Consider the following 26788-nt stretch of genomic DNA (forward strand, 5'->3'; position numbering starts at 1 on the left):
AAGTTACACACCTTCAGGCTTTCAAAGTGGTCATTGGATTTCAGGCTTCTGTATGTGGCTAGGCTCCCAAAAAGTCTCACAAATGTGGTATCCCCATACTCGGTAGAAGTAGCAGATGGTATTTTGGGGTGTAATTCCACATATACCCATGGCTTGTGCGAGAAATAAATCATTTAAATGACAAGTTTGTGTTAAAAAAAAAAAAGTTTTTGTCATTTTCCAGAGATTTTTGGAAAAAAAATAAATCTTACATGGACTCAATGTGCCTCTCAGCAGATAGCTTAGGGTATCTACTTTCCGAAAAGGGGTCATTTGGGGGTGTTTGTACTATCCTGGTATTTTAACACCTCAAGAAATGTGATGAGCAGTCAGAAAGTAAAAGCTGTGTAAATTCCATTATCTATACCATAGTTTGTAGAAGCTATAACTTTCACACAAAGCAATAAATATACACTTATTGGGATTTTTTTAACCAAAAACATGTAGCAGAATACATTTTGGCCTAAATTTATGACAAAATTTTAATTTTTTTGGATATTTGTTATGACCGAAATGAGAAAATATATTTAAAAAAAAAATTTCTTCAAAAAGTTTTTTGTTTATAGCACCAAAAAAATAAAAAAGTGCACAGGTGATCAAATACCACCAAAAGAAAGCTCTATTTATGTGAAAACAAGGACATACATTTTATTTATGTACCGTATTGCATGACCGCGCAATTGTTCGTTAAACTAGCACAGCGCTGTATAGCAAAAAAATGGTTTAAATTTCAATATCTATACCATAGTTTGTAGATGTTCTAACTTTCACACAAAGCAATTAGAGATGAGCGAATCGAACCTGGCGAAGTGGAATTCGTTTAGAATATCAGGAAAAATTCAATTCGCATCGAATCCGAATTTTAGCAAACTTTGGGTGCACGAATCTAATTTTTCCTGATCAGCCGGCAAAAGTGTCACTGCAGAGAGCTCCGCTATTTCTGACAGTTCTGACAGTTCATTTACAGCGGTTGAAACATTGTATCTATTTGTTTCCATTTAGGATACAGATGTTTTTATTCAGAAATAAATAGATACAATGTTTCAACCGCTGTAAATGTGAAGGAACTGTCAGAGAACTGTCAGAAATAGCGGAGCTCTCTGCAGATACACTTTTTGCTGTACTTTAATTCTTCTTCTTTTCATTCTTCTTCTTCTTTTCATTCTTCTTTTCATTCTTCTTCTTCTTCTTTTCATTCTTCTTTTCATTCTTCTTCTTCTTTTCATTCTTCTTCTTTTCATTCTTCTTTTCATTCTTCTTCTTCTTCTTTTCATTCTTCTTTTCATTCTTCTTCTTCTTCTTTTCATTCTTCTTCTTTTCATTCTTCTTCTTCTTCTTTTCATTCTTCTTTTCATTCTTCTTCTTCTTTTCATTCTTCTTCTTCTTCTTTTCATTCTTCTTTTCATTCTTCTTCTTCTTCTTTTCATTCTTCTTTTCATTCTTCTTCTTCTTTTCATTCTTCTTGTCATTCTTCTTCTCATTCTTCTTCTTTTCATTCTTCCTATTTTTCTTTTCATTCTTCTTTTCATTCTTCTTTTCATTCTTCTCATTCTTCTTTTCATTCTTCTCATTCTTCTTTTCATTCTTCTTCTTTTCATTCTTCTTTTCATTCTTCTTCTTCTTCTTTTCATTCTTCTTTTCATTCTTCTTCTTCTTCTTCTTCTTCTTCTTCTTCGTCGTGCCCCGTGACTGCCCAAATGAGTGAAGTGTGCGGTGATTCTAAGATCGACGGCACTCATCTGCATGTCATACTGACTGACAGTATTATTTCTCTTCCCCAGCAGACTCCAAGGGCATTTAAATTAAAGGTACAGTGTTCTGCACTAATATAAAGGCTCTCTGAAGCCTAGAAACCCTTTTAATAAGTTAAATTCGCGGCAAATAAATTTGCATCGAATCGAATTTCTCCCGCAAATTCGGCGAATCAGCCAAATCGAATTTTTGAATAATTGGCTCATCTCTAAAAGCAATCAATAAATACTTATTGGGATTTTATTGGGTTTTTTCTACCAAAAACATGTAGCAGAATACATTTTGGCCTAAATTTATAACTAACTTTGCGTTTACTATATATTTTTTATAGCTGAAAGTAAAAAATATTGTTTTTCTTCAAAATTTTCAATCTTTTTTTGTTTATAGCGTGAAAAATAAAAAGCACACAGGTGATCAAATACCACCAAAAGAAAGCTCTATTTGTGTGAAAAAAAGGACGTAAATTTTGTTTCTTGCAGCATTGTATGACCGTGCAATTATCAGTTGAATTAGTGCAGTGCTGAGTAGCAAAAAGAGGCCTGGTCATTAAGGGGAGTAAATCCTCAGGAGTGCAAGTGGTTAAAAAGTTTGTTTTTCAAAAAATGTCCAACATGCCCAATCACTCAAATTCAATGGTTGCTCAAAAATTGGTGGTTGCTATGGCCCATTAATGGTGCAAAACTTGCACAAAAATTCTTAGAAAAGATGTTCGAAAGAAAATTCTTTTGGAATTCGACCCATGTATGGCCAGCTTTACAAGTGTTCCAGGCACACTCCCCTGCTAACCAGACCAGTGATACCTGTTTCATTACACAGTCCTCTATTAGGAGAACTGTACTCCAGCACATTTTTCACTCACACTGCAGCAAACCATATTGGATCAAAAATGAACTATGCCCCGGACCACCTGTTCCAAGTATTCCCAGGTGTGGTACACTTAACCATGCTTGGGACAAGTTCAGAGTGCTAGAGTGAGTGCACCCTAAAGCCAGCCATACATGGGTCAAATTCCAAAAGAATTTACTTTTGTAAATCTTTTCTAAGAATTTTTGTTCAAATTTCGCACAATTAGTGGGCCACAGCAATGACTGAATTTCAAGAGACCATCAAATCATGTTGGAATTATTTTAAAAAATATTGAATTTCTAGTCAATGATAGGAGAATCATGTGAGAAATGTAATCAAAAAGAAATGAGCATGAGCTGTGACCTGGAAAGAAAAGAAAATTATTGGCCATGAAAATTGTTTTCTGTAGCAATACGAGGTGATATTAGAGGCTTGGTTGGTCGAATTTTGAAATCAATGGTGGCACCATCGGGTTCCAAAATACACACATTTCTGAATTTCTAAAGAAAATTTGCTCGGAATTCAACCTATATATGGCCTGCATAAGAATCAATTAAGTTGCTATCTGAAGTAGCTACATATTCTCAACACTGTTTCTTTCTTTTTGTACTATATAAACATTATTAAAGTTTGTAAGAACACAAAAGCCCATGAGAGAGTTTCCATGTAGAATGCATATGCTAGAGTTGTGGGACTTCATTTAAATGACATTTTAAAGCACATAGGCAGTTTAGGAACGACACAACACTTTATAAAATAATATAAACAAGATAATTACATATATTTAGCAGACATAGCATACAATTTTATTTTCGTTATTGAACTGTAAAATTATGTGTCATGAAAAATGCTGCTCACAGGAAAACACAGTATTAATTAAAGGAGCATTTCTTATAGTTTTAATTTTTTTTTACTTTTTCTTTTTACTTATAATTTATAAATGCATAGAGACTTTACAAACAATAGCCAGGGTAATATTTATTTTCCTTTTTTTGTACATGTCCAACATATTCTGTAACATGGAATATAAAAGGTGTTATAGGATGCCCATGTAAGTGGACACATATTTTGTGCCCCCTTTTACTATGGGAATGCAGGCTGCACATACTCCCTCCCCTGAATACTACTATCTATAAATAAATAATGACACAAAACGCTTTGTTGGCATAGAAGTTTGGCTGTGGCACTTTAAAGAATATCTTTAAAATGTTCTTATTAATTTTATATAATACTGAACGTTAAGATCCAAAACTGAATTGCTCAGTCATTAAGGACTCAGGCATAGCATAAATAAAATACAGCACAAGCCCCACTAGCCGGACTTGTATTACAAGCCTGGCCTACCCCAAAAGTGTGGCCAGCTCAACACAATTTTGTAATCCCACATTGAAAATATCCAGTCCTATGTCCGATAAGTGGATATAGTCTGACCAGTAAAGACCACTAAATCCGCCTTGCAGATCCACATGTCGATAAGAAAAACCATTAATCAATAGCATACATTTTTCCATTGACTTATTCAGCCATCTCCCAATCTTCTCTAATGCTTTAAATTGTGGGTACAACAACCATAACAGATGTGGAACTACAGTATTTCGGAAAAAACTAATGTGGTATTCAAGGCTATTAATCTGAAACGGTGTAAATCTCGCTTCATCAAAAATATTTTCTTGCCCAAAATACAACTATTCACATGCATCTCTTACTACCTGAAATTCAAATAGAAAAGGTCAAGTCAGATATATAAAGGAAAACATTTTGATTCCCATCTACCGAGTTGTTTTGATTATCATTTCATCAAGGCCATTCTAGCAGCTTCCGTGGCTGCACCTATTCTAAATGAATGAGACGTAAATCTTAGATGCTGTAAACCTGCTAGTCTCAGGCACTTTGTAAATACCGAACTAAACTGCTATTTTATAATTATAATTTACTTTTCCCTGAGGTGATTAATTAAACCTCCCTATAATCAAATAGAGGGAGAGGCATCCGCATGCTCATGTAAATGGGCTCACATTTTGTGCCCTCTTTTAACATTCTGCATCCAAAATGATTTGCTTTGCAGCCAGAGCAAGATTAAACCCCCTGCCATGTTTCTGAGGTCAGTACTGCCCACCAAAGGAAAATAGGGTCGCGCAACAACAACTTAATTCCTAATTTGACTGACATATTGTTTAGAAAGCATAAGGCTACTTCCACACTGAGGAGTTTTTTTTGAAGCATTTTTGCGTTAAAAAAAGCACCTGAAAAGCTCAAGAAAAATGCTTCCCTATATATGTGAATGTATATCTATGTATGTTTTCACGCTTAGGCGATGTGCTTGTGGTGTGGTGTAAGAACTCCTGCTTGCAGTATCTTTGGGGCATGTTTCGTGAGTAAAACAAAACACCCCAAAAAACGCCTCTTCCCATTGAAACCAATGGAAAATGCCTGAAAAGCATCTCAAAAACGCCTCTGAAAAGCATTTTTGGTGCAGTTTTTAAGTCACGTGTCCTTTAAAAATTGCTCAGAAAGCGCAGCAAAAGTGTTGTAAAAAACACCTATGTTTTTTCCTGTGTTTTTACGGTGGATCAGTGTGGGCACCTAAAGTGCCGCAGTAACCCTAAAGTGATTGTAAACCTGAAAAACATACAATAATCTGATCATGCCACTGAATAACATTTACTTGTACTAGGCATTTGAGCTTAGTTTCACGTCTAGAAGCATTACAGTTCTTCAGCAATCATCCCTGCTCTGCTGCACTGACTTAACCCGACACCAAGAATTCTAGAAGGATGGCCCTCCCTTTCTCTTGTGATTGACAGGCTGTACAGAGAAGACACCTGCACTAGACATACATACAGATACTGGGTTTCTGGTGCTGAGTACACTCATGAGCTGAGACAGAGCATGTCTGTTTTGCTGAAGGGAGTATATAGTGTGGGGGGGGATCTTGTGACATAAAGACTCCAGTTTTAAGCCCATGGATTGGAAGGAATAGGAGGGCTGAACAAGCTAGGGCAGTGTTTTTCTGAGATGCAGTCATATGTGTGTTTACATTATAATGCATTAATTGGTCATAGAATATTGTTTTTTTAGATGTGCATTTACACCCACTTTAAAATATTATATATTACCTGATCCATTTTTGGATGGAGTGCTGGCTAGCTTAGGCTATAGGCAGTAAACACAGAAGTTTGAGAGGTTTTTAATATTCTGTAGCATGTTACCGAGAATATAGAAATTGTAATGCAAGCTTTATTTCAGAAGGAAGAATCTCACACAAACCTAGGAAATATATACTCTGCGAATTCAAAGGCACTAATCTACTAAAAGAATAATTTTACACTGGCCTGTGTCTTTGCTTCAAATGCCATATCACTTTCCAATGTTTTAGTTTATAAATATTCTCCTGACATGACTAGCGTAAAAATGAACCCAACGTAAAAATGAACCCAAGTTGTTGTAAATAAGGTTCTAATAGTAATCAATATTGCCTCCTGCCCATGCCTCCTCCCTGATTTTCCACAAAGATCAATAATACAACTAACTATCCCTCCCCTCACACCAGGGAAATTGGTGTAGCCCTAAAAACTCACCTGTGCTTTCAGCCCCAAATCCAATCACTCTCAAAAGCTTGTAGACTTCACCTTCATAACATTTAAAAAATTCACCCTTTTTTAACTAATGAAACCATCAAGCTACTTATTTACTCCCTTGTTATCTCTCACCTTGACTATTGCAACTCTCTTCTCATAGGCTTACCTCTACACAGCCATTTCCTCCTTCAGTCTATCATTAAAGTGATTGTAAATGTAATAAAAAAAAAAAAAAAAACATGTCTCACTTATCTGCTCTGTGCAATGGTTTTTGCACAGAGCAGCCCCAATTCTCTATATTTTGGGTCCCCCGTCGATTGTCCTGGCTGTTCCCCCCTGCCAAATGCACCCAATAGCAAGCCTCCTGCTATGGGGGCACTCAAGCAGGCTGGCTCCTGAGCCACACTTCTGTGAATGGACATTGTCCATTTACACACAGAGCTCGGCTCGGCCCTGTGCCCCACTCTCTAATTATTGGATCACAAACTGTGATTGACAGCAGAAGGAGCAAATGTGTGAACCAAGGAGGAGAGAGAGACCTAGGCTCTTATGCACTGAGGGGCTGAGGGGAAAGCTCAAACCGTAAGGTTTTTGTTTACCTTAATGCAGAGAATGTGCCTTTTCCTTAATGCATAAATTAATATTAAAAATGTCTGCCTTTAGAACCACTTTAATGTTGCTGCCAGACCCGTGCAGCTTACCAACCGCTCAGTGTCTGCCACCTCTGTCTGCCAATCCTTCCCCTGGCTTCTGATTGCCCAGCAAATTGAATTCAAAATATTGAAAACAATTAAACAATCCATCCACAGCTCTACCCCAAGCTACATCACCAATCTTATCTCAAAATATTACCCAAAACTGTCCTCTCCGCTCTGCAATTGTACTGTACTCTCTCTTTATTTTGTAAAGTGCTGCACAAACTGTTGGAGCTATATAAATCCAGTATAATAAAATAATAATAATCAGACCTAAGCCAAACAGAATCTCTGTTGGGTTCTCATGCATGTTCGCCCTCCTTCCAGTCCCAGAGCCAGTTTAATTCACATTAAAGACTGCAGTTATATAGATAACTTAGAATCTAAGGGGGGGGGGGGTTTACTAAAACTGGTGCACTCAGAATCTGGTGCAGCTATGCATGGTACCAAATCAGCTTCTAACTTCAGCTTGTTTAATTAACTGTTGGCAACTGCAAGCTGATCGGTTTCTATGCAGAGCTGCACCAGATTTTGTACTTTCCAATTTTAGTAAATAACTTCCTAAATGTTTCTGTACTATTGATTATTTTTAGTATTAGATAAAGTATTAGATAAAGTGGTGGAAAGTTAGAAGCTCCACCAGGATTTTGGTGTTTGTGTCCATCATGAAAATTTCCCTCTTGGCCTGTCAAGTTTACAGGTGTCAGAAAGAACAAGAAGCTAAGGGAGAGCCCAGAAAATGTAAGACCTGAAAACATTTTTAACCATTCTAGTGTCATTCAAAAAAAAAAAAGAAAAATCCTGAGTTTACCCTTGTTAAATTTCTGTTCTTTAAGCTAGAACCTTTGAAAATTAGGCTTTGTAAATATGTGTATTACATGAGACAGTACTTGACTTTGTATGTACAACACATATTTAAAATAGAACTCCTGAATAATGGAGGTAGCACAGCTCCTGTCCACATAGGGCTGTTTTTAATGAAGAAAGGAAAAAGTGGGACTTGTTATAGTACCTTGTGTGCATTTTAAGCCTTCTTTGTACATTCAAGTCAGGATGGGTGTTATATCTAGCGATCAGGCACATTGCCCTATTAAAAGAATTAAAGAACAAAGCAGTAACCATTTGCAGTGTGGTTTTTCACATATATCCATCAGCGTGCTGCTCAGTCAGAGCTTTCTCAGACGGTTGGAACACGAAACCATACAGGGGGTCTTAGCCATTCATCATCATCCTAAGTGCAGCTGTCATATTACATTCTCCCACCTTGTCAGTACTGCAGGGTTTGCTGGGCTGGCTGGTGCCACTCACAGAAGGCCAACAGGTTAAAAGCAGGAAGAATGTTAGGTCTCCTAGTAAGTTACAATTAGAACATACAAAAACTGAGAGAAAGTCAATTCAGTGAAAGTGCCCTGCTCAGTCTTTCCATACCAATGTCTCAGTTTACCTCAAAGAAATTTGCCTGAAACTTACTAATGACAACTGTTTCATGCTTGTCACTGGAACAGGTGTCTCCATTAAAAGATTTACCCTCACCTCTTCTTCTGGTGACAAGCCTAAAAAGCTAATATTTCCCATCATTTCTGTCCTAGTTGGTGATGTTAACAATGGTTAACAGGACAAATACTGTAGAGAAGGTATATATATACATAGCCGGGACATATACAGCATAAAAACTTGACATTCTATTCAAAGAAAAAAAAGGGTTTTGACTTTGTATACACTTTCCCATTGCACCAATCCACTGCAACCTGGATTGGTGCAATGGCAAAGTGTATACAAAGTCGAAACCCTTTTTTTTGTTTTTGTTTTTTTTTCTTTTTTTTCATGGGTTTCCTCTGGGTACCCCAGTTGCCTCCCACACTCCAAAGACATGCTGGTAGGTCAATTGATTCCTGTCCAAATTGGCCCTAGTATTATTATTATTATACAGTATTTATATAGCACCAAAAGTTTGCTCAGCGCTAGTATTTTTATTTTTTAATTTCTGTGCAAGTCTTGATTTGCTTAGCAAACTGAAGCATATATATAACTATGCCATGCTCCCAAGTGATGGTGTTCAGGCACTTTGAGCTACAATGCATTGAGGCAGGGAGAGAATCTTTTGACTGCTTAAAATGGAACTTTAGTCAGAAAATTAGGATTTGCTAGATTACTTCAGACTGGTCCTTTTTGCAGGTATAACTGTAAAACATTAACCACTTGCCCTCCAGAGGATTTACCCCCCTTTCTGGCCATTTTTTGTGGTACATCATTGCGTTACTTTAACTGACAATTGTATGGTCATGCAATGCTGTACATAAATGACATTTATGTAATTTGTTTTCCAACAAACAGAGCTTTATTTTGGTGGTATTTGAACACCTCTGCATTTCTTATTTTTTGCGCTGTAAACAAAAAAAGACCGACAATTTTGAAAAAAAACACTATTTTTGACTTTTTGTTATAAAATATATCCAATAAAAAAATTTTTAAAAATCAAATTTCTTCATAAATTTAGATCAAAATATATTCTGCTACATATCTTTGCTAAAAAAAAATCCCAATACGTATAAATTCATTAGTTTACGTGAAAGCTATAGCATCTACAAATCGTGGTATATATACTGGAATTTTTATTTTTTAATTTTTTAAACTGGTAATGGCAGCGATCAGCTACTTATAGCGGGACTGCGGTGGGCATTCTGACACTGGGTAGCAACTGACTAACTGCCACTGACATCCTCAGTGACACTAATACAGTGATCAGTGCTAATAAAAAGCACTAACACTGTACTAATGACACTGGGCAGGAAGAGGGTTAACATGTGAGGTGATCAAAGGGTTAACTGTGTGCTGTGTTTGTTTCACTGTGTGCTGTGTTTTACTAGGGAAACATTTCCATGCTGACATGAGAGAGACCAGTGTTGTTTATACATAGGTCTCTCTCCTGTCACCTTTACCCGATGATCGCCGAGTGCAGGCCAGGAATCGCCAGCCGGGACCCAATGATTGACAATGGTTAGCACTTCCACCTGGCAGTACTAGGTAGTTGGTTCGAACCCCAACCACGGCACCCCCTGCCTGGAGTTTGCATGTTCTGCATTGATTCCGGTCCAAATTGGCCCTAGTATTATTATTATTATTATTATTATTATTATACAGTATTTATATAGCACCAAAAGTTTGCTCAGCGCTAGTATGTATGAATGTAAGTTAGGGATCTTAGACTGTACGCCCCTTGAGGGTTAGGGACTGATGTGAATGTACAATATAGATGTAAAGCGCTGCATAAAATTGACGGCGCTATATAAGTACCTGAAATAAATAAAATAAATCCCTAGCCGCCAATAGCAGAGCCCCCTACCCGGAAGTGAAAATATATACATGATTTTGCTCAGCCCTGTAGCAGTACTTCTACTTTAGGGTGGCAGGAAAGTGGTTAAAAATCAGTGCCCAAACGGTTTAAAATTCAGTAATAAAGCTCTTTTCCTGATCTGTTGCTTTCTATTTTTCGGGACTGTGCCGAAAATTTAGAGGCCAACTTTCTGACAATCTAAAGATTTACTGCTGTTCAAGGTCTCTGGGCTTCAGCAAAATGGCAGCCTTCAGCAAAAAGAAATAGGAACACTAGTTTTGGTAGCATAATTATTGATGTGGAATATAATTTTCCTTGCTAAAGAACATTATTTTTTATCAGGTTGTGGGTAATGTTCTACTTTAAAGCAAATTAGCAGCCACCAAAACCCAAAAGATGCAGAAGTATAAGATCAGTACATGTAATTATTTATGTTACTTGGGTTGTCGCGTAAATCTGTCTTTGCAAAATATTTTAAATTAGCACATATGAGTATGCAAGTAGCAAATTTGAGTGTAAAAAATGCATGTGGCCTTGGAAAAACTCTTAGCATAGAAATACCCTGGATATGTATATGTTTGAGTTGTAATGCAACCTGAGTCGATGTTTACTCTCATTTAGAACAGCTGTAGCTTTTGACACTATTTGCGTTTGTTCATTTAGAACCTAGATACAGAGAAATCTTAATGGACACCAAGGGTGTATTTATATTAAAAAAAATTCAAATGGCATTTTACCTGGTGAAAGTGCACATACATTTGTTCTGTGCAAAAAAGGGAGAAAAATTAATGTTAGGCTATGTCCTGTGATGATCAAATGTTTTTCATTGATTTTAAATATCATTCAATCAAATCAATATTTAAACTTAAATCAATGAAAACCAGCACAAGAAAATTTCCTTTTCTGCCCTGTCTCACAGAACAAATGTACATGCACTGTAACTGAGAGAACTTCCATTTGAATTTTTTTTTTTAAACGCCCCCCTAAGTGTTAGTCATATTACTGAAACAGTAAAAGATAATGTGTAAGGCTTTATGCCTGTTAATAAAGTATGCATACTGTACCTTATATATATTTAATGTAAAAAGAGCTTACCCAGTTTTTGCAAAGTTTGCCCAGTATCTCATTATGTTTTTGCTCAAAATTTCTTCTTCTTTTGTATAATTAAGTCGTCTGTGCATTGGGATTCCAAATACAAATTCAATCTCATACCCATGCATTACTCCCATCCAGCTTGGCCATGCCATCTTGGAAGATCTGTGACTGAAGAAGTACAAATAAGCTTTGTTTCCAAGTTCAAAATTTCTATTTGTGAATTCCAGAAGAGGACATATAAAATTGTAATCTCCCACAATATCATCCATGGCATCCCGATTGTGAGTGGGATTTTGTTCATCTTCCCAGTTTGTGTAATGAAAAAGGATACAGTCTATTGCAAGTTCAGTGGCTTTTGGAAAAGCCAATTTTATACTGTCTTGGAATTGAGTCCGATTTATAAAACTTTCATGATCCTTGCTAAATCCAGGTAGTAGATACACTAAGAAATATGATCCCTCATCTTTATTAACACCTGTTAATATTTGTGTATTCTTTTTAAGCTGTCCAAGTTGTAACAAATGCTTGGGTAAATCGATGAGAAAATCTCCATCAACTGTTGGAGGAAAATTAATTTCTATTAATGATCTCTGTGTTAGAACAGAAAATGACTTTTCAATTATTTCTTGAGGAGTCTTACTCCGAAGACAAGCAATTATTTCAGTTTCATTTCTGAAGGAACAGCCTAATAGGTTTGCTAATGTAAGTGCTCGAGTGCGGGCTTCTGTACTACCGACAACTCCCCAAGGGGCATTAGCACTCCCACTTTGCATAATAGCTCTTGTGAAATAAGGATGACTTTTAGGAGAAAGCAGGTGATAACTGACTGACCCTGCTCCAGCACTTTCTCCAAAAAGTGTTATGCTTTTGGGGTTCCCACCAAATGCTGCAATATTCTCATAGACCCACTTTAAAGCTAATCTTTGATCAAACAAACCGACATTCCCTGGAGCCTCAGTATTATGTGGGAAAGCTATAAATCCTAATGCACCCACTCTGTAGTTAAGTGACACAACAATGACACGTTCATTGCGGGCCAGAAACTTTCCATCATAAATATCCAAAGAGGCTGTTCCAGTTTCAAAACCACCACCATATATCCATACCATGACACTGGCATTTCTTGGCTTTGGACTAGGTATCCATATATTAAGGTAAAGACAGTCTTCACTGAGTTCAGTGTTAGGACTCCACATTTCAGCACCAGAAAAACCAGGGAATGTTTGGTCCACATACTGATAACATGAATTTCCATATTTTGTGGCATTCCATACTGCAGTCCAAGATTTGATGGGTTCTGGTCTTTTAAATCTCAGAGATCCAACTGGGGGTTCTGCGTAAGGTATTCCAAGGAATGCTGTGATTGTTTTAGAAAACACTGGTATCTGAATCCCTCTTACTTTGCCATCTTTGGTCAGAACAACGTCATCATCTTCACAACAGACATTTGTGCAAAACACATATATTACAGTCAAGAAGATTGCAGAGATTTTCTTTTCATGTGAGAGATTGTACCACATCACTGATAACTGCAACACATAAAACAATTTGTTACAGATTTATATATATGCATGGCATTGATGACATATTCTGGCAAACAGCATACAGCAAGGAACCAAAACATTTCACTCTGACTATTTAACAAATCTCTATGAGTAAGTGTTCAACAAACCTTTTCTTAGTGGGACAATGTCCCACCAAAATGTTACATACTGTCGTTTTAAACATCAAGTTCAACCATTAAAAATATATAAATTATTTGACAACCTGCATCCACAGAACTCTAAACCCACAGTCAATCCAGAAAAAGAAAACTCCATGTGTGGGACAATTTTATCCAATAAGAAAAAATTCCCATCTGATCCCCAAAAGTAATTGGATATTTCCTGGATCAACAAACTATAGTGTTATTACCTATAAATATTAAATAAATATATTTTTTTAAACATTCTACGGAGTTGGTCAGAAGTAGCTTCAGTGAGTTTGTCACATAAACGTGTGTTTTTACTTCTCTGGAGCAGGAAAAATCATGCTGAACGTTTCCATTTATGTTCCTTTCATATAAAACAATTAAGAGAATTAAAGTTAAACATATTTTTCCCAAACACAGAGCTAAAACAAGATATAAATAGATTACATTTTAAATAGTATCACATCCGCAATTATCAGGGCTAAACTTAGAACTCTGTATTACTCTGTAACAGATATAGTCAAGAATCCTTTCCTTTCCAAGGGTAGAGCTGATGATTGAAAGCTACACAGCTAGTCAACAGAAGCAGTACTTGTTCCAGTATTGTTGTTTTAAAGGCAAATTTGTCTTTATTAAGTTTTACACCATAGTATACAGAAAAGAAAAAAGGGGGGGAACTAGCGATTACATATGCATGTGAATAATCAATAGGCTCAAACAGGTGATGAGCCAAAGAGATAATATAAAAGTCAGTGAACTTCACCAGTCAAATTAAGTAAACCTGGATAAATAACATGAAAACCCCTAAGACATATATCCTGAGAATCTGTCCCTATAAAGGGCATGAGAAGCAGCAACATATGTCTGGGTGGAGTGCACCGAATAAAAGAAACAAAGAAAAAGGGGAAAGAGTGAATGAAAGGAAGGAAGGAGCACAGGAAAAAAGAAAAGAAAGGAGGAAGTGTTGGGAGCCGGGAAAGACAAGGGGCGAAGCAAAAGTGGAACAACTTCAAAGGGGTCCCAGGGGGGAAATCAAATCTCGAAAACCAAAAGCAAATGCACTAATACAAGACAGGCAGCCGTGGGTCCAGCAGACCAAATGAATGAGGTCTAAGGCACAGCAGGAGCATACAAGTCACAAAGGGTCGAGGAGGAGGAAAAATGGAGCCAGACTGACCATAATAATTTATGTTTTTCATAGGTATCATTAGCAAATGCCAACATCTCTTCCATTCGCATGATATCATTACTCGCAAAAACCCACAGCAGTAGGGTGGGGCATTTTCCAAAAAAGAGGTATCAATTGACGAGCCGCAGACAGGAAGAAATGGAATAAACATTTCTTCTGTGCCACCAGTGAGCCTGGTAAAATGGAGAGAAGAGCAATCTCCAGCGAAGAGGTCAAGGACTCACCATAAATTTTATTCTAGACTTCAAAAACTTGGTGTCAAAAGGGACGAGTTTTATCACAATCCCACCAAATATGAAGCTGAGTGCCCCCAGCCATATTACAATGGCAACAAAGATTGGACGTAGTTGGAAAAATCCTGTGAAGGGAATAGGGGTCTCTATACCAGTGGGAGAGGAGCTTAAAATTCTTTTCTTGAGAGTAGCAAGAAATAGAGGATTTATGTGTGAAGTGAAACAACGTAAACCATTCCTCAGCAGATATGTCTCTAGTCCATGCTCCAGCGAAGGGTGGAAGTTCAGAATGAATTGCGAAATGCAAAACTTTGTAAAGAAAAGCCAGAACATGTCACGGAGGTTCCGAAAGGGAGCACAATTGCCAAAACTCTTTTTAAAAAAAAAACCTGATGTAAATTGACATACAGTCCTTTTCTACTTTGGTAAAGGATGTAAAAAATTGGATGCAAACTGGTGAAAAATGGATGTAAACTGATGAAAAACTGATGTGAACTGATCCATTTTTCTTGGAAAAAATGTGACTGAACTGATGAAAAAAATGAATCACCTGTGTGAAAGGACCCTAAGAGATTATTTTGTTACATGCGATTTTGTGCAGTTAGAAAAAATAAAGCTGACCATGTCCAGGAATGATGTATTGCAACTATCTGTACATAACCATGGGTAATCGCATTGCACAATTTCACATGCAGATATCAGGGGCAAGTAACAAAAGAAAAACAACAGGAAGCACATCATAATCACAAGGGATACCTGGGAAAGACCCTGGAAGTTGCAGGGAGGGTAAAAATAGAGATAAGAGCTATGGCAGCCCAGAGATATGGGACCCTGAATGTCCAGGATACTCGGGCAGAGTCATGAAATGGTTGAAATGGGAAGAGCTGTACTGATTTTTGAGGTGAGTGAATAGGCTGTGGGAGGGGTGTAAAGGTACACATACATGGGAATAGTTGCCCATAGCAACCATACCTAGCAAATGCATTTTCCTAGGATAATTATTTTCTATAGTCAATTAATGCTCCATCCATCCCATTTCTCATATCTATAGTATTTGCCAATGGAATATATTGCAGGAAAGGAGATATTAAAATGGAGGACCCTATGTGACCACTACAAAAAGGAACTCCATGAAGAGAGGTCTACAGAGAGAAGTAGAAGTAGAACAGCTGCAATGTGCTGTAGACCTAACCCCTATGCAGAGGCTTTCTCATTTTTGAGGCACACCATAGAGATGCAGCTGTAAGTTTATGTTGCTTTTTTTGCATCCAATAAAATGCTGGTATTGCCTAAATGTAACTACCTGATTACATGCCCTGTCTCTGGATAATACAATATTTTCCACTGCTATCCTCAGCACAACTCACTAGTCCAGCATAGTAATCATACTCCATCTGTTGCTAGGGGACAATCCTGTACTTTGCGGCAGGTATCTAAAACCCCCCCAAAAAAAACAAATAAAAAGGGGGGGCTAATACTGAAATAACTATATTGTTTGCACAGAAATTATTCATGAATCTTGATCCTCCAAGTTGTATGCTATTATGTTTACCTAAAATCGTCTCAAACATTCCTGCAAGATCAAGACATGCAAGTGTGTCTTCAGACAATGAGACTGAAGGAGAAACAAACCAAGCAACTAATGCAGAGGCAGTTGCTCCTGAGGAAGATAAACCACCTACTCACGCAGCTGTGGTATGTTTCTTTCAAAATGTCACAATTGTCATGTCACAATCCAGTTTCTGCAAGCCATCCTTAACCACTTCCCGCACAGCCTACAGCCAGATGGCAGCCGGGTGAGCAGCTCGTCCCTCTGGGTGGATGCCATATGGCGTCCTTTCAGGCATGCGCAGTTTGCCTCCCCAAAGAGCCGCGCAGCGGCACGATCTGTCACCGGCCGTCTACCTCGGACACGGCCGATGACAGATCTGTGTACCGGCCCCGTTGCCAGTACCATGTGACCTGCTGTGACCAATCACAGCAGGTCACATGACAGTTGTATACAATAGATGGCTTCCTTTCATGCCATCCATTGTATAGTAGTGTGGCTAGCTGTGAATGGTCACAGCGATCATATGCACAAGCTGGGCCAATCACAGCCCAGCTGTGTCATGTGATTAGCTGTGGCCAAATCACAGTTAAGCACAAAAAAAAACCCTGAATGAATCGATTTCATTCAGGTAAATGCTTGCTTATAGAAAAGTAATTCTTTGCTATAAGCAAATTGTGTAAAAAAAAAAAAAAAAAGCTGATCACTTCCCCAAAGTAGTACAATGTTACTATGGTAACATTATACTACTTTGGTCATAGTGAAATATGAAAAAAAACAAATCGTAAAAAAAGGAGAAAAAAAAATTAATAAAAAATAAAAAAATTAAAAAAAAAACAATTTTTTTTTTTCGTAATGTTACCAGTCAGTGTCCCTGATCACCACCATGCCAGTTATATGATGACGCTGTACTGCACTGGTGACAGTATGTAAAAAAAACAGTGAAAATCATTTTTTTTATTTCTTCATTTCCGAAAAATTAGAAAAAAAAATTACAACTTAAAAAAACTCGCCATGCCTGTTATGAAATACGTCGGACTGTCTACTTTGCAAAAAAGGGGTCATTTGGGGGATATCTGTACTGTTCTGACATTCTTGGACCTCAAGAAATTAGATTGGCTGTCAGTACTTCAGGATTGATTAATATTCAGATCTATACCATAGTTTGTGAACTCTATAACTTTCCTACAAACTAAATAATACATCCTAATTTGGGTTATTTCTACCAAAGACATGTAGTAGAATATATCATGGCCTAAATTTATGAAGAATAATTATTTATTTGCAAACTTTTATAATAGAAACAAAGAAAAACGTGTTTTTTTAAAAAAAAATTTTTTTGTTTTTTTGTTAATTTATCAAAAAAAAAAAATCCCAGTGGTGATTAAATACCACCAAAAGAAAGCACTAGTTGTGTGAAGAAAATTATAAAATTTTAGTTTGGGTACAATGTTGTATGACCGCGCAATTGTTATTCCAAGTGTGAGAGCCCTGAAACCTGAAAATTGGCCTGGGCAGGAAGGGGGTAAAAGTGCCCTGTATGGAAGTGGTTAGTTTAAAACTGTTATTGCTGACACATTAAAAAATGGCAGCTGGTGTGTTGGTGCAGTGACATATTTGTAGAAAAGCATAATTTGTGTTCTCATTCTGTTTACTGGCAAATATGGATAAGAGAGTCTAGTAAAGTTCTACCACCCGTCCAACACACCATCCTGGCTAGCCGTCCAAAACGAGCTCCCTATTGATCCTGAAGAATTAAAAAAATAATGCAAAACACTACCTCAAAGGTTGCTGATGAATTCCTCATTATCTCAGACTGTAATTTTTTGCAGAGTTTTGCTGACTGTAATCAGGGAGATCCCTCCTGACAAGAGTACTGAAGTAAAAAGGTGATATATATGCATATATTATATACATACTGTACTTTCCACTTGCAAAAAGCAACATCCATTTCCTAGATTTCAGCTCTGGCGTTTGTGTTTTAATACACCTAGTGGATCTTTTACTAAATCACTGCCTGCCAATCATTATCATGACACTACCCCTGCCATAAGCAAGCTTTTCTCAGAACCCCCCACTGATGTACACACCTCACCAGGGGCGGACTGACCATTTGGAAACTCGGGCACTGCCCGAGGGCCCGGGGTCAGTAGGGGGACCCATGAGATGCCCCTGGTACCTTTTTCATAGGCTTTTTTGAGTTTGGACAAGGACACAGGGGCCCCGTGATCCCCTATTGCCCGGAGGCCCCATGAGTTGTCAGTCCGCCCCTGCACCTCACGCATCTCATCAGGGTTTGCAAACAATGCAAGACCAACCAAACCCATGCCATTCACCCATCTTTATCTTACCAATCTGAATCATCCATAAATGTTGGCAGGGAACCAAGCCATTCTTTCCTACATTCCCCTTTTTCCATTTATGTAAATTTTAAGTTTTGTTTGCACTCTAAATGTATGTTATTTAAATATCTATTTTATTTTTCTATTGGGGTTTGCTCTGGCAAATAGATTTGCTGCAATCAGGTGTATCCAACTATTTGCTGACTATTTTTTATGCTTTCCCCACTAAAGACAGGTATTCTATGGCATGAGTTAACAGCTTCAATTTACAATTTTGACTTCCCCTTTCCCCTCCCCTGCTCCATTTACAAGCCATCTTGTCAACACACAGTCTGAGTGAGTCAGAGTAGAATGAATGACAATATACTTTCCATTATTCACAAAACATGTTGAATTCAGCCAACCCAATTCCTGACATTTTATCAAAGCAGTAGAGGACAGGAAGGAGAGGTTACTGATACTCACCACAGGCAGTTTAATGACACATCATCAACAGAGGCATAATAGCACTCAGCGGGATGTTGGACACAGTTTTAAGAATGATTGTAAATTTTAGAACCAAAAGGCAGTTAAAAAAAAATACCAATACATGTGGCCACTGTAAACACAGTATGTAGCAGTATGTTCACCACATGCAGTAGACAGATCAGTTTTCTGGCTACGTTCTGTCCACTGCCTGGAATAGATAAAGTCATGATGATCTCCGATAATGTTTTCAAACATTCTAAAGTGGGTGGCCAATGTCACAAATTGCACCCTTGCAATTCAAAGCAAGCCTTTCATGCATACATGGTTTTGAGTGTATAGTGATTACTGCCATTTTTTTTATGTAAGAATGCGGGTTGTTCCAATTGACAAAACACAAAGCTATTAACTGCGCTCACAGTACCCATATGTATTAACAAAGTAATAAAAATAAAATAAATTGGAACCACATCACATGTGACAATGCAATACTTGAACTTGTGATTTCTTCAAGTGATTATTGATTGAGACTGAAAATCTTTCTCAACATTTGTTTTTAATTGGAAACATGTATGTTCAAGATATTGCATTTCCAAGACCTAAGGTCATCTTTCTTTGTTTACAAAGTTTGTTACATAAAGCAAACAGAAAAAAAAAAAAAAATTAGACAATGGCCTTAGTTTTTTTTGAGTGTTTTAGTTTATCAAAAATGTTAAATGTGGTATGCTATCAATATTAGAAACGTAACAAAAATTGTAAAATGGTTGTAAGAGCTATTATACAACATGGGAAAACTCTTTAAAAACTAAAAGGTTGTATAAAATTATTTTGCCACGGCACTTGTCCTTCATCGGTAAAAATTGTTTGGAGGGTATGATTACTGGGACGTGTGACAGTCTGATGACCTTCGGGTTCATTTGCCATTTGATCTGGAGATTCAGTGAATAAATTCTCTCAAATCCTCAAAACGTTACAGTATGTAGAGCACAGCACACTAAAACTGTGTTGATAGAGTGCTCAATCTCCAGGTGCATTAATGCTAGTAAAGCACTCCATTTTGCAGTAGAGATTCCAAAAGCACATTCCACCATTCCGTGTGCTCTACTCAGTCGATGATTAAAAATCCTAGATTCTGCGCCTTGCCTCATTTAGGGCCCAAAGAGGTAGGTGGATAAAGCAAATGCCTCATCTGCTACAACCACTGGAGACAGATTAGACCCAGAAGTGCCAGGCATAGGCCTTGGTTGTGACACATCAAATTTCCCATATTGGAAATGCCTACCCATCACAGAATTACGGAAACGTCTTGAATCTCAATAACTTCCATAGAGCCTGACATCCATCACTGTAAATTTCATATTAGTGTCACTGAGTCCCAGCAGAACTATAGAGAAATATTTTTTGTAGTTGAAGAACCAGAATTAGGTGGCTAGATCAGATGGATCTGTTTCCCATCTAATGTTTCAATGCAATGCAATGAAGTTACTGAGTTTTTCAGGTCATCCCACTGGGTGAGACAAGTTCTGTGCACAATTGTTTACATCAGATCAAGATTCCCATTAAAAAAAATGATGGTGTAGGGAAGTGAAACTGGCACCAGTGGCAAGGTATCTGCAATACAAAATACACTAGTATTACAGAAAATTGAAAACAAAATTAGAACAATTCAAAACAGGAAAAAAAAGATGACTCCAATTATCAAACATCTGTTCAAGATATAGAAAGACCTACCTTAAAATAACAGCTGTTTTCTATGCGAATGCTTCGTCTCAGGTTTGTATGCATTCAGCTCAGGTGTCCTCTTACAAGGTCCAATAGCTGATCAAAGGTTACCACTGACATCCTGGTAAAGTAGTAGATCTTGTCTGGGTCAGTACCCATTTCTTCAAACATGAGGGCAAAGTAGATAAATGCAATATATAGATGATGGCAGGTCAAGGGATGTACCCAATAGAGACAACGTTTCTCCCACAGAATAAGATCTCTCTGTCTCCTCCTTCTTAACTTCATAAGCAGCAAAAAGGGCATAGCAATCAGATTTCTTCTGTAATTCATTTTCAGTAATCACACTGAACAAAGAAAGAGGTACTGAACAAAAACACAGGGAACGGGAAAGCAAAATGCACTATGGGCAGTCAAGGGACCAAAATAACCCCACAGTTGCAAAATGGCAAGAATGTACCACTATAGCTAAAGGCAGATGTATGTAAATGCAAGTAATCACTGGTAACTGCAATTTACAACTGCAATGTACAACTGCAAAAGATTGCTGTGCCAGGAGTCTTTAAAATTTCAAAATAACAAAAAATGCATTTACCAGTGACAGAACAACCACGCATGTCAAAGAGGCCTTACTTTCCTAAGCCATCATTCTATGCTTCTTTAGAATCTCCAATGTGTTCACTGCCAGAAGAGATAAATTATAATTTCTATACTGCATTGAACTCTTGGAAATCACACATTGCCACAAGCAGGCATTACTTTGCCCTGCTCAACCCGCATTACATGTGATTCCAGTAACCCAGTTGTAGAAACCAAAATAGATATATGGAAGTATATCTGATTCCCTCCCTGTTCTCAGGCATGAAGACATACACTATCTGATGCTGCAGCTAAACTTATGCAGGGGCTGCTAGCTTCTAGTGGCTTGTAATCTCCAGTGATTACATGAGTGCATTGTAGCACGGAAATAATTATTTATTACTTGTACCAGTGAAAAGATCAATTGAGACACGTGTGGACTAGATGTTTGTATTGTTATTAGTCCTTGTCTGCAGTTACAGCGAAGCAGCTGACAGGCTAAACATTAACAAAACAATGTTTTCTCTGGCCTGACCATGGGATGACATCACTTAAAACCTAGGGAAAAGGTAGAAGTAATTTGCATATTTGCAAAGTTGTTTGGTATTCTATGGTATGTTTACATTTTTAAAGTCCAGCTCGAGGAATAACAATTAATAATTTTTTGGACAGAGTAGAATGCAAAAATAACTTTTGTAAAGGTTTCATTGCTGTCTATCTCTCTATTGAGAAGCTTTCTCCTTTCCTCTTATCAGGATAGGAGGTTACAGAAATTCTCATCACTGTGGACAGCCCAAACTTACTTTTGGATACAGTAGGGAAGGGATAAAGATGGAGTCTGTCCGTTTTTTTTATTACTGTTTGTATCCTTGCTTAGGAAAAGGGCTAAGACAATGGATAAACAACCAAATAACCTAACTTTAGAATGTTTGGCCCGTTTGGAGGGAATATTGCATCATATGTAGAAGTAGTATTTCTATGACAGCTTCTCACAGGCACAGGTTCCTAAGGGAGTTGCCTGTGCTTGCACTCATTACATCCCTAGGAATCACTTAAGTCATAGAGAATCCCTGCTTCTTTTTAGCAAAAGGGTGGAAAAAGCCCCCATAAAAGGTAACTGGCAATATTTGATCAATGAGGTCACTACTATCCCCACCCCTCCCTTTTATACAGCTGATTGAAGCTTGGGGAACGGTCATTTGACTAGTGTTACTGTCAGGATCAGGCAGGATCAAAAAAAATTGATGATTAATTAATCATGAAGGACTTTTTTGGATTTTTTTTTTAGATAAAGTACATGTATAATGTTTGAGTGATAATTTTTTAGTGAGTTAATGAGTAGCAGGCATCATGATTGATGATGCATACATAAGGGACATTGTTTAGAGATTTTTTTTAAATTTTATTTTATAAAGGTCTTATAAATCATTTGTGTGTCTTTATTTCTATGCTACAACCTTTTTTGGGGGGGAATTAGTTGGCTTACTATGCACCCCATACTCAATCACATGGGGTGGTATCTGGGGTCCCCTTAATATTACAGGACCTCCCAGATTCTGACAACCCCCCACCTACAGACCCCCATAATCACGGAGCAAGGGTTGTGGGGACATGGCCATTATCCTCATCAACAAGATAGAACTCCCAGTGTGGACTGGCATGATTCAGAAGAGGGAGGTGCATACTCCTCCAGCCATTCCCTGTACAGCTAGGCTGCATTCTCAGATTAAGTGTCTGATATGAATTTCCAGGGAAATGTTTTTCTTGCATTGAGTCTCCCTTACAAATATGTACCAGACACAAATGGTCTGGTATAGATTTCCTGGGAGACCTCACAAATATTTTTATGCCTGAGGTACACTCTTAAATACCATACCAGACTCAGAGGCTCTGGTATGCATTTTTGGGGAACTCTGCAATTTTTGTTTCATTCTTGCTGTAGAATGTGACTTTCATTGCCAAATTATTTAAAAATAAAATCACACAAACCCTCCAAAAGCCCCCAAAATACATAGCAAACCCTTGGAAGGGTCTGTGTACTTTTTTTTTTAAATCAAAGAAGCCAACAATGATAGATGTCAAAGCTATTTACCAGAAATGTTAAAAAGGTTTTTCCTATGTAAATGTCAGTGCTGCTGTAGCATTATCTATACATCACAGAGATATCCCCCTTCACAGGATTAGGACACCTTCTGGGCATGCTATTTAAAAGGATTGCACATTTTTTTAATGTTTCATTTTAACTATTTAATAAATTACTGCTCCTGGCTAAATTGATTTTTTTTGCATTGGTATGTTCCCCAGGGCAGTTACCCCCACCCCAAGTGCTTTTGTTGATACTCCCTTGCCTGATAGTGTAGAAAATTAGCATTTTTTATTTTACAGTTTCAGATCCTATTAGATTGAACGGGGTTTGGTATCCAAACTTTTTTGAAGTTCTGTAAACCCTGACAAATCCAGGGCAGTTCAGCTCATCACTATTTAGAAACAATGCTCTCACTTCGTGTTAGAGCAGGGAGCAATGAGAAACTTCTCCAACAGGAATACAAAAAATAATTAGGGTGGGAAGCAATTATGGAGTCAATGACAAAAATTAAAACCTGAAAAAAATCTAAAATTTTCCAAATGTATATGTATATATATATATATATATATATATATATATATATACAGAGAGAGAGAGAGAGAGAGAGAGTCATTCATATTATTATGACGTTATCTATTAACATGTATTAAATGGTATATTGAGGCATTTTTTAAGGGGGGGGGGGTTATCAGTAATAAGGATACCTGTCTGAGAAGCCTTTTATAAAAACTACACATTAGATCCCAGGTAGTCATCTTTCTCACAGTAATGCTTAACTGGTTCTTCTATTTTGGAACACACTTGCAACCTAGTATGTTTTGTCTGCTTATGTTATTTGTCTCTACTGTTTATTATTAAGCTAGATATAAAGAAGAAGTTTTCCCTGGCAAAATCCCTTCACATTCTAAAAAAGGCAGATTTGCAAAGTCAAACCCCAGAATGGAAGTGTCAGACAAATATTTAATTAGTAGCACTGATTTATTAATGTGGAAAAAGTTTCAAATTCACCCGAGAGATTAACAAGCGTTTTGTCCCTTATACCATATATCCCGTAGTCTTGTTTTTTTAGTGTCAAATCACTAAGCTGCATGAGTCATATTGCTGTGTTTGTTAATTTATCACATAACTGTATCTTCAAAACATTCAATTCACTTACCATAAAACTGCATTTGGTAGATTTCTTTTTCCCTATTGAATAGTAAACTGAACTTTTTTATGATAAAAGTATTTGATCTCATTATTTCATCTACACCTCACCAATAAATTACTCTTCTGCTGTTCTCAATATACATTTTTAAAATTTCATAATTGTTGCATGTTAGAAGATAATTGTATCTTCATTTATTGAAGTAACATAGATAGATAGCCAGGAAAATACACAATATACAAAAAAAATGTTAGTCTTACTTCTTTGTTTTGGGTATGTCAATGTATTAATTGTGTAAGGTGTCTAAATATGATTGTGGCATTTAATGGGCTTCAAAAAATATCCACTGTGCTCAGTTCTCCACACAGAACGGGCCAAAAAGTACCCCCTTCCCTGTAATATAGGTGTATCTGACAAGCCTTGTGCTAAAGGGTGTGACTGTTACTCAGCTATGCCAGCATAAAGTACTGGAATGGGAAGAAAGGAAGTATTTTCACCGAGAAAAATGTGTATTTTCAGGCTTTTGCAAGTAAAAGTTAGTCACAAATCAAGACTATGCATGAAAGGGTATGAAACTTTAAGGCTTTGAAAATGTATTGTGTGTATAAATCTTTCTGAATTGAAATTTGGATACAAAAGAGAGCATAAACTTACAATGTTAAGTAAATAAAAACTTGCTTTCTAACAGTAAACAAAAAAAAAAAAGATGCATAGTAATTAAAATACTATAAGCATTTTTCTTTAGTAAAATCCTATATTTTACTTTGGGGTATAATTGAACCTAAGTGTCAATAGTTAAATAAGTTAGTATTGGAGGATCTGAATGTGTGATATGTTTTCTCATGGAATACTGACATTTTAGGGCACCTTACTATACCTTTATTTTATTTATTACAGGTACTTATATAACACCATCAATTTTACTCAGCGCTTTTACATTTATACTGTACATTAACATCAGTCCCTGCCCTCATTACAGTCTAAGGTCCCTAACTCATATTCATACATACCTTAAAAATACATCTTTCTTCTTGGTCAAACTTTACCACTAGTACCTAGTGAACCTTGAAACACCATATGCTTGTGGACACTATCATTTAATACACATTTATTCAATAATACTGCAATATGGAAAATTAGGTAACCCATAGCAACCAACTAGCAATTTCTATTCATTAATAATACTGCACTAAAGGGAAATCCTGACTGCTTGTAGTGAGCTGCTGCACACATAATTTTTTCTGCATTGTCTTAACTGTGTGCGTGTTCACATGTACTTGTGATGTTCACCGATTGCAATGTGCTAGAGAAGTTTTGTTTCTGCTAATTGTTTCTGTAAAAAAAAATATATCTTGAATTGGACAGGCTCTAAAAGGTAACAACAGCTTGCACTGAGCATTGTACTGTATTTATAGGATGGAAAATCATTATCTGACATTATTTATAAGTCTATAATCGCATGCATTGTCTTGATGTCGAGAGCCTATCATGCTTAATTCCCCTCATGTGACCTTAACATATTAATACTTTATTTATGCTAATATTAGATGCCCTAATCCTATCACTCTTGTTATAATAGTTCAAAAGTTTTTACATAATAGAGCAGGAATTAAAGCTTAACAAGTGACTAAAACAGAAAGGATGGTAATAAACTGCTGTTTGTAAAAATATAAAACAAAGCTTTATTGATGATCTACTTTTGTACTATAACAATAAGTCTATTCTTAGTACATGTTAATTGGTTAACAAAAGAACCGTGTTAGTCTGCAAATGCAAAGTACTTCTGAGATTATATATTAATACTTTCCTACTTATTATTTCATGTTTTTCCTTCTAATCTAAAATAAGAGACAACAATGAGAGGTTGCAGTTGTTCATTTATTTTTACAAGCATTTTTTTCTTGGGCTGCGCTTAACAATAAAGCAGAGTCAACATAAATAAAGCCAATTATGGTAACATGCATGAGTACGGGTGCTTTAACAATTCCCTTCACTTCAATGCTTTGCTGAGTACTAATAGTTTGTGGTGAAAAATACTAGGAAACTGATACCATAGCAATAGATTAAAAAAATGTGATAAATTATTTCATAGTAGCAGCATTGCAGCACGTGACCACATTGATTTATTGAGTTTGGCAGCTCTAGTATTTAAATGTAAAAACATAGCATTTTGGAGAATATATCAATTATGACAAAATATAACCGATAGTTTAAAAATTTAGGAATTAAGTATTATTTTGTTACAAATGTAAGGGGTTCAAGAGACTATGTATATACATCTGTTTGTCTTCATTTTGTTATAAATATAATCTAATCACTAAAAATATGTAGCAATGTTACTGTAGTTATTTTTTTTTTTGAATATATGTACTAAACATAAACTGGCTTTTAAAAAGAAAATGATCATATGGTTATTCATTCCATAACCACACACATTTTTTTTCCAT

General features: G+C 36.7%; 1 protein-coding gene across 1 annotated transcript in view; it reads right to left on the bottom strand.

Annotated features, from left to right (window-relative positions):
• BCHE (butyrylcholinesterase) overlaps positions 1-26788 on the bottom strand; it is a 91142-nt gene that overhangs the window by 63986 nt on the left and 368 nt on the right. Inside the window, exon 2 of the mRNA XM_089675457.1 lies at positions 11340-12868. Within this exon, the coding sequence (XP_089531583.1) occupies positions 11340-12859 (1520 nt within the window). The 5' untranslated portion in view covers positions 12860-12868. The remainder of the gene's footprint in view (positions 1-11339; positions 12869-26788) is intronic.

Source organism: Staurois parvus, unplaced genomic scaffold, assembly GCF_062004578.1.
Source record: "Staurois parvus isolate SC_StPar_1 unplaced genomic scaffold, SC_StPar_1.0 ptg000155l, whole genome shotgun sequence".
NCBI lineage: Eukaryota > Metazoa > Chordata > Amphibia > Anura > Ranidae > Staurois > Staurois parvus.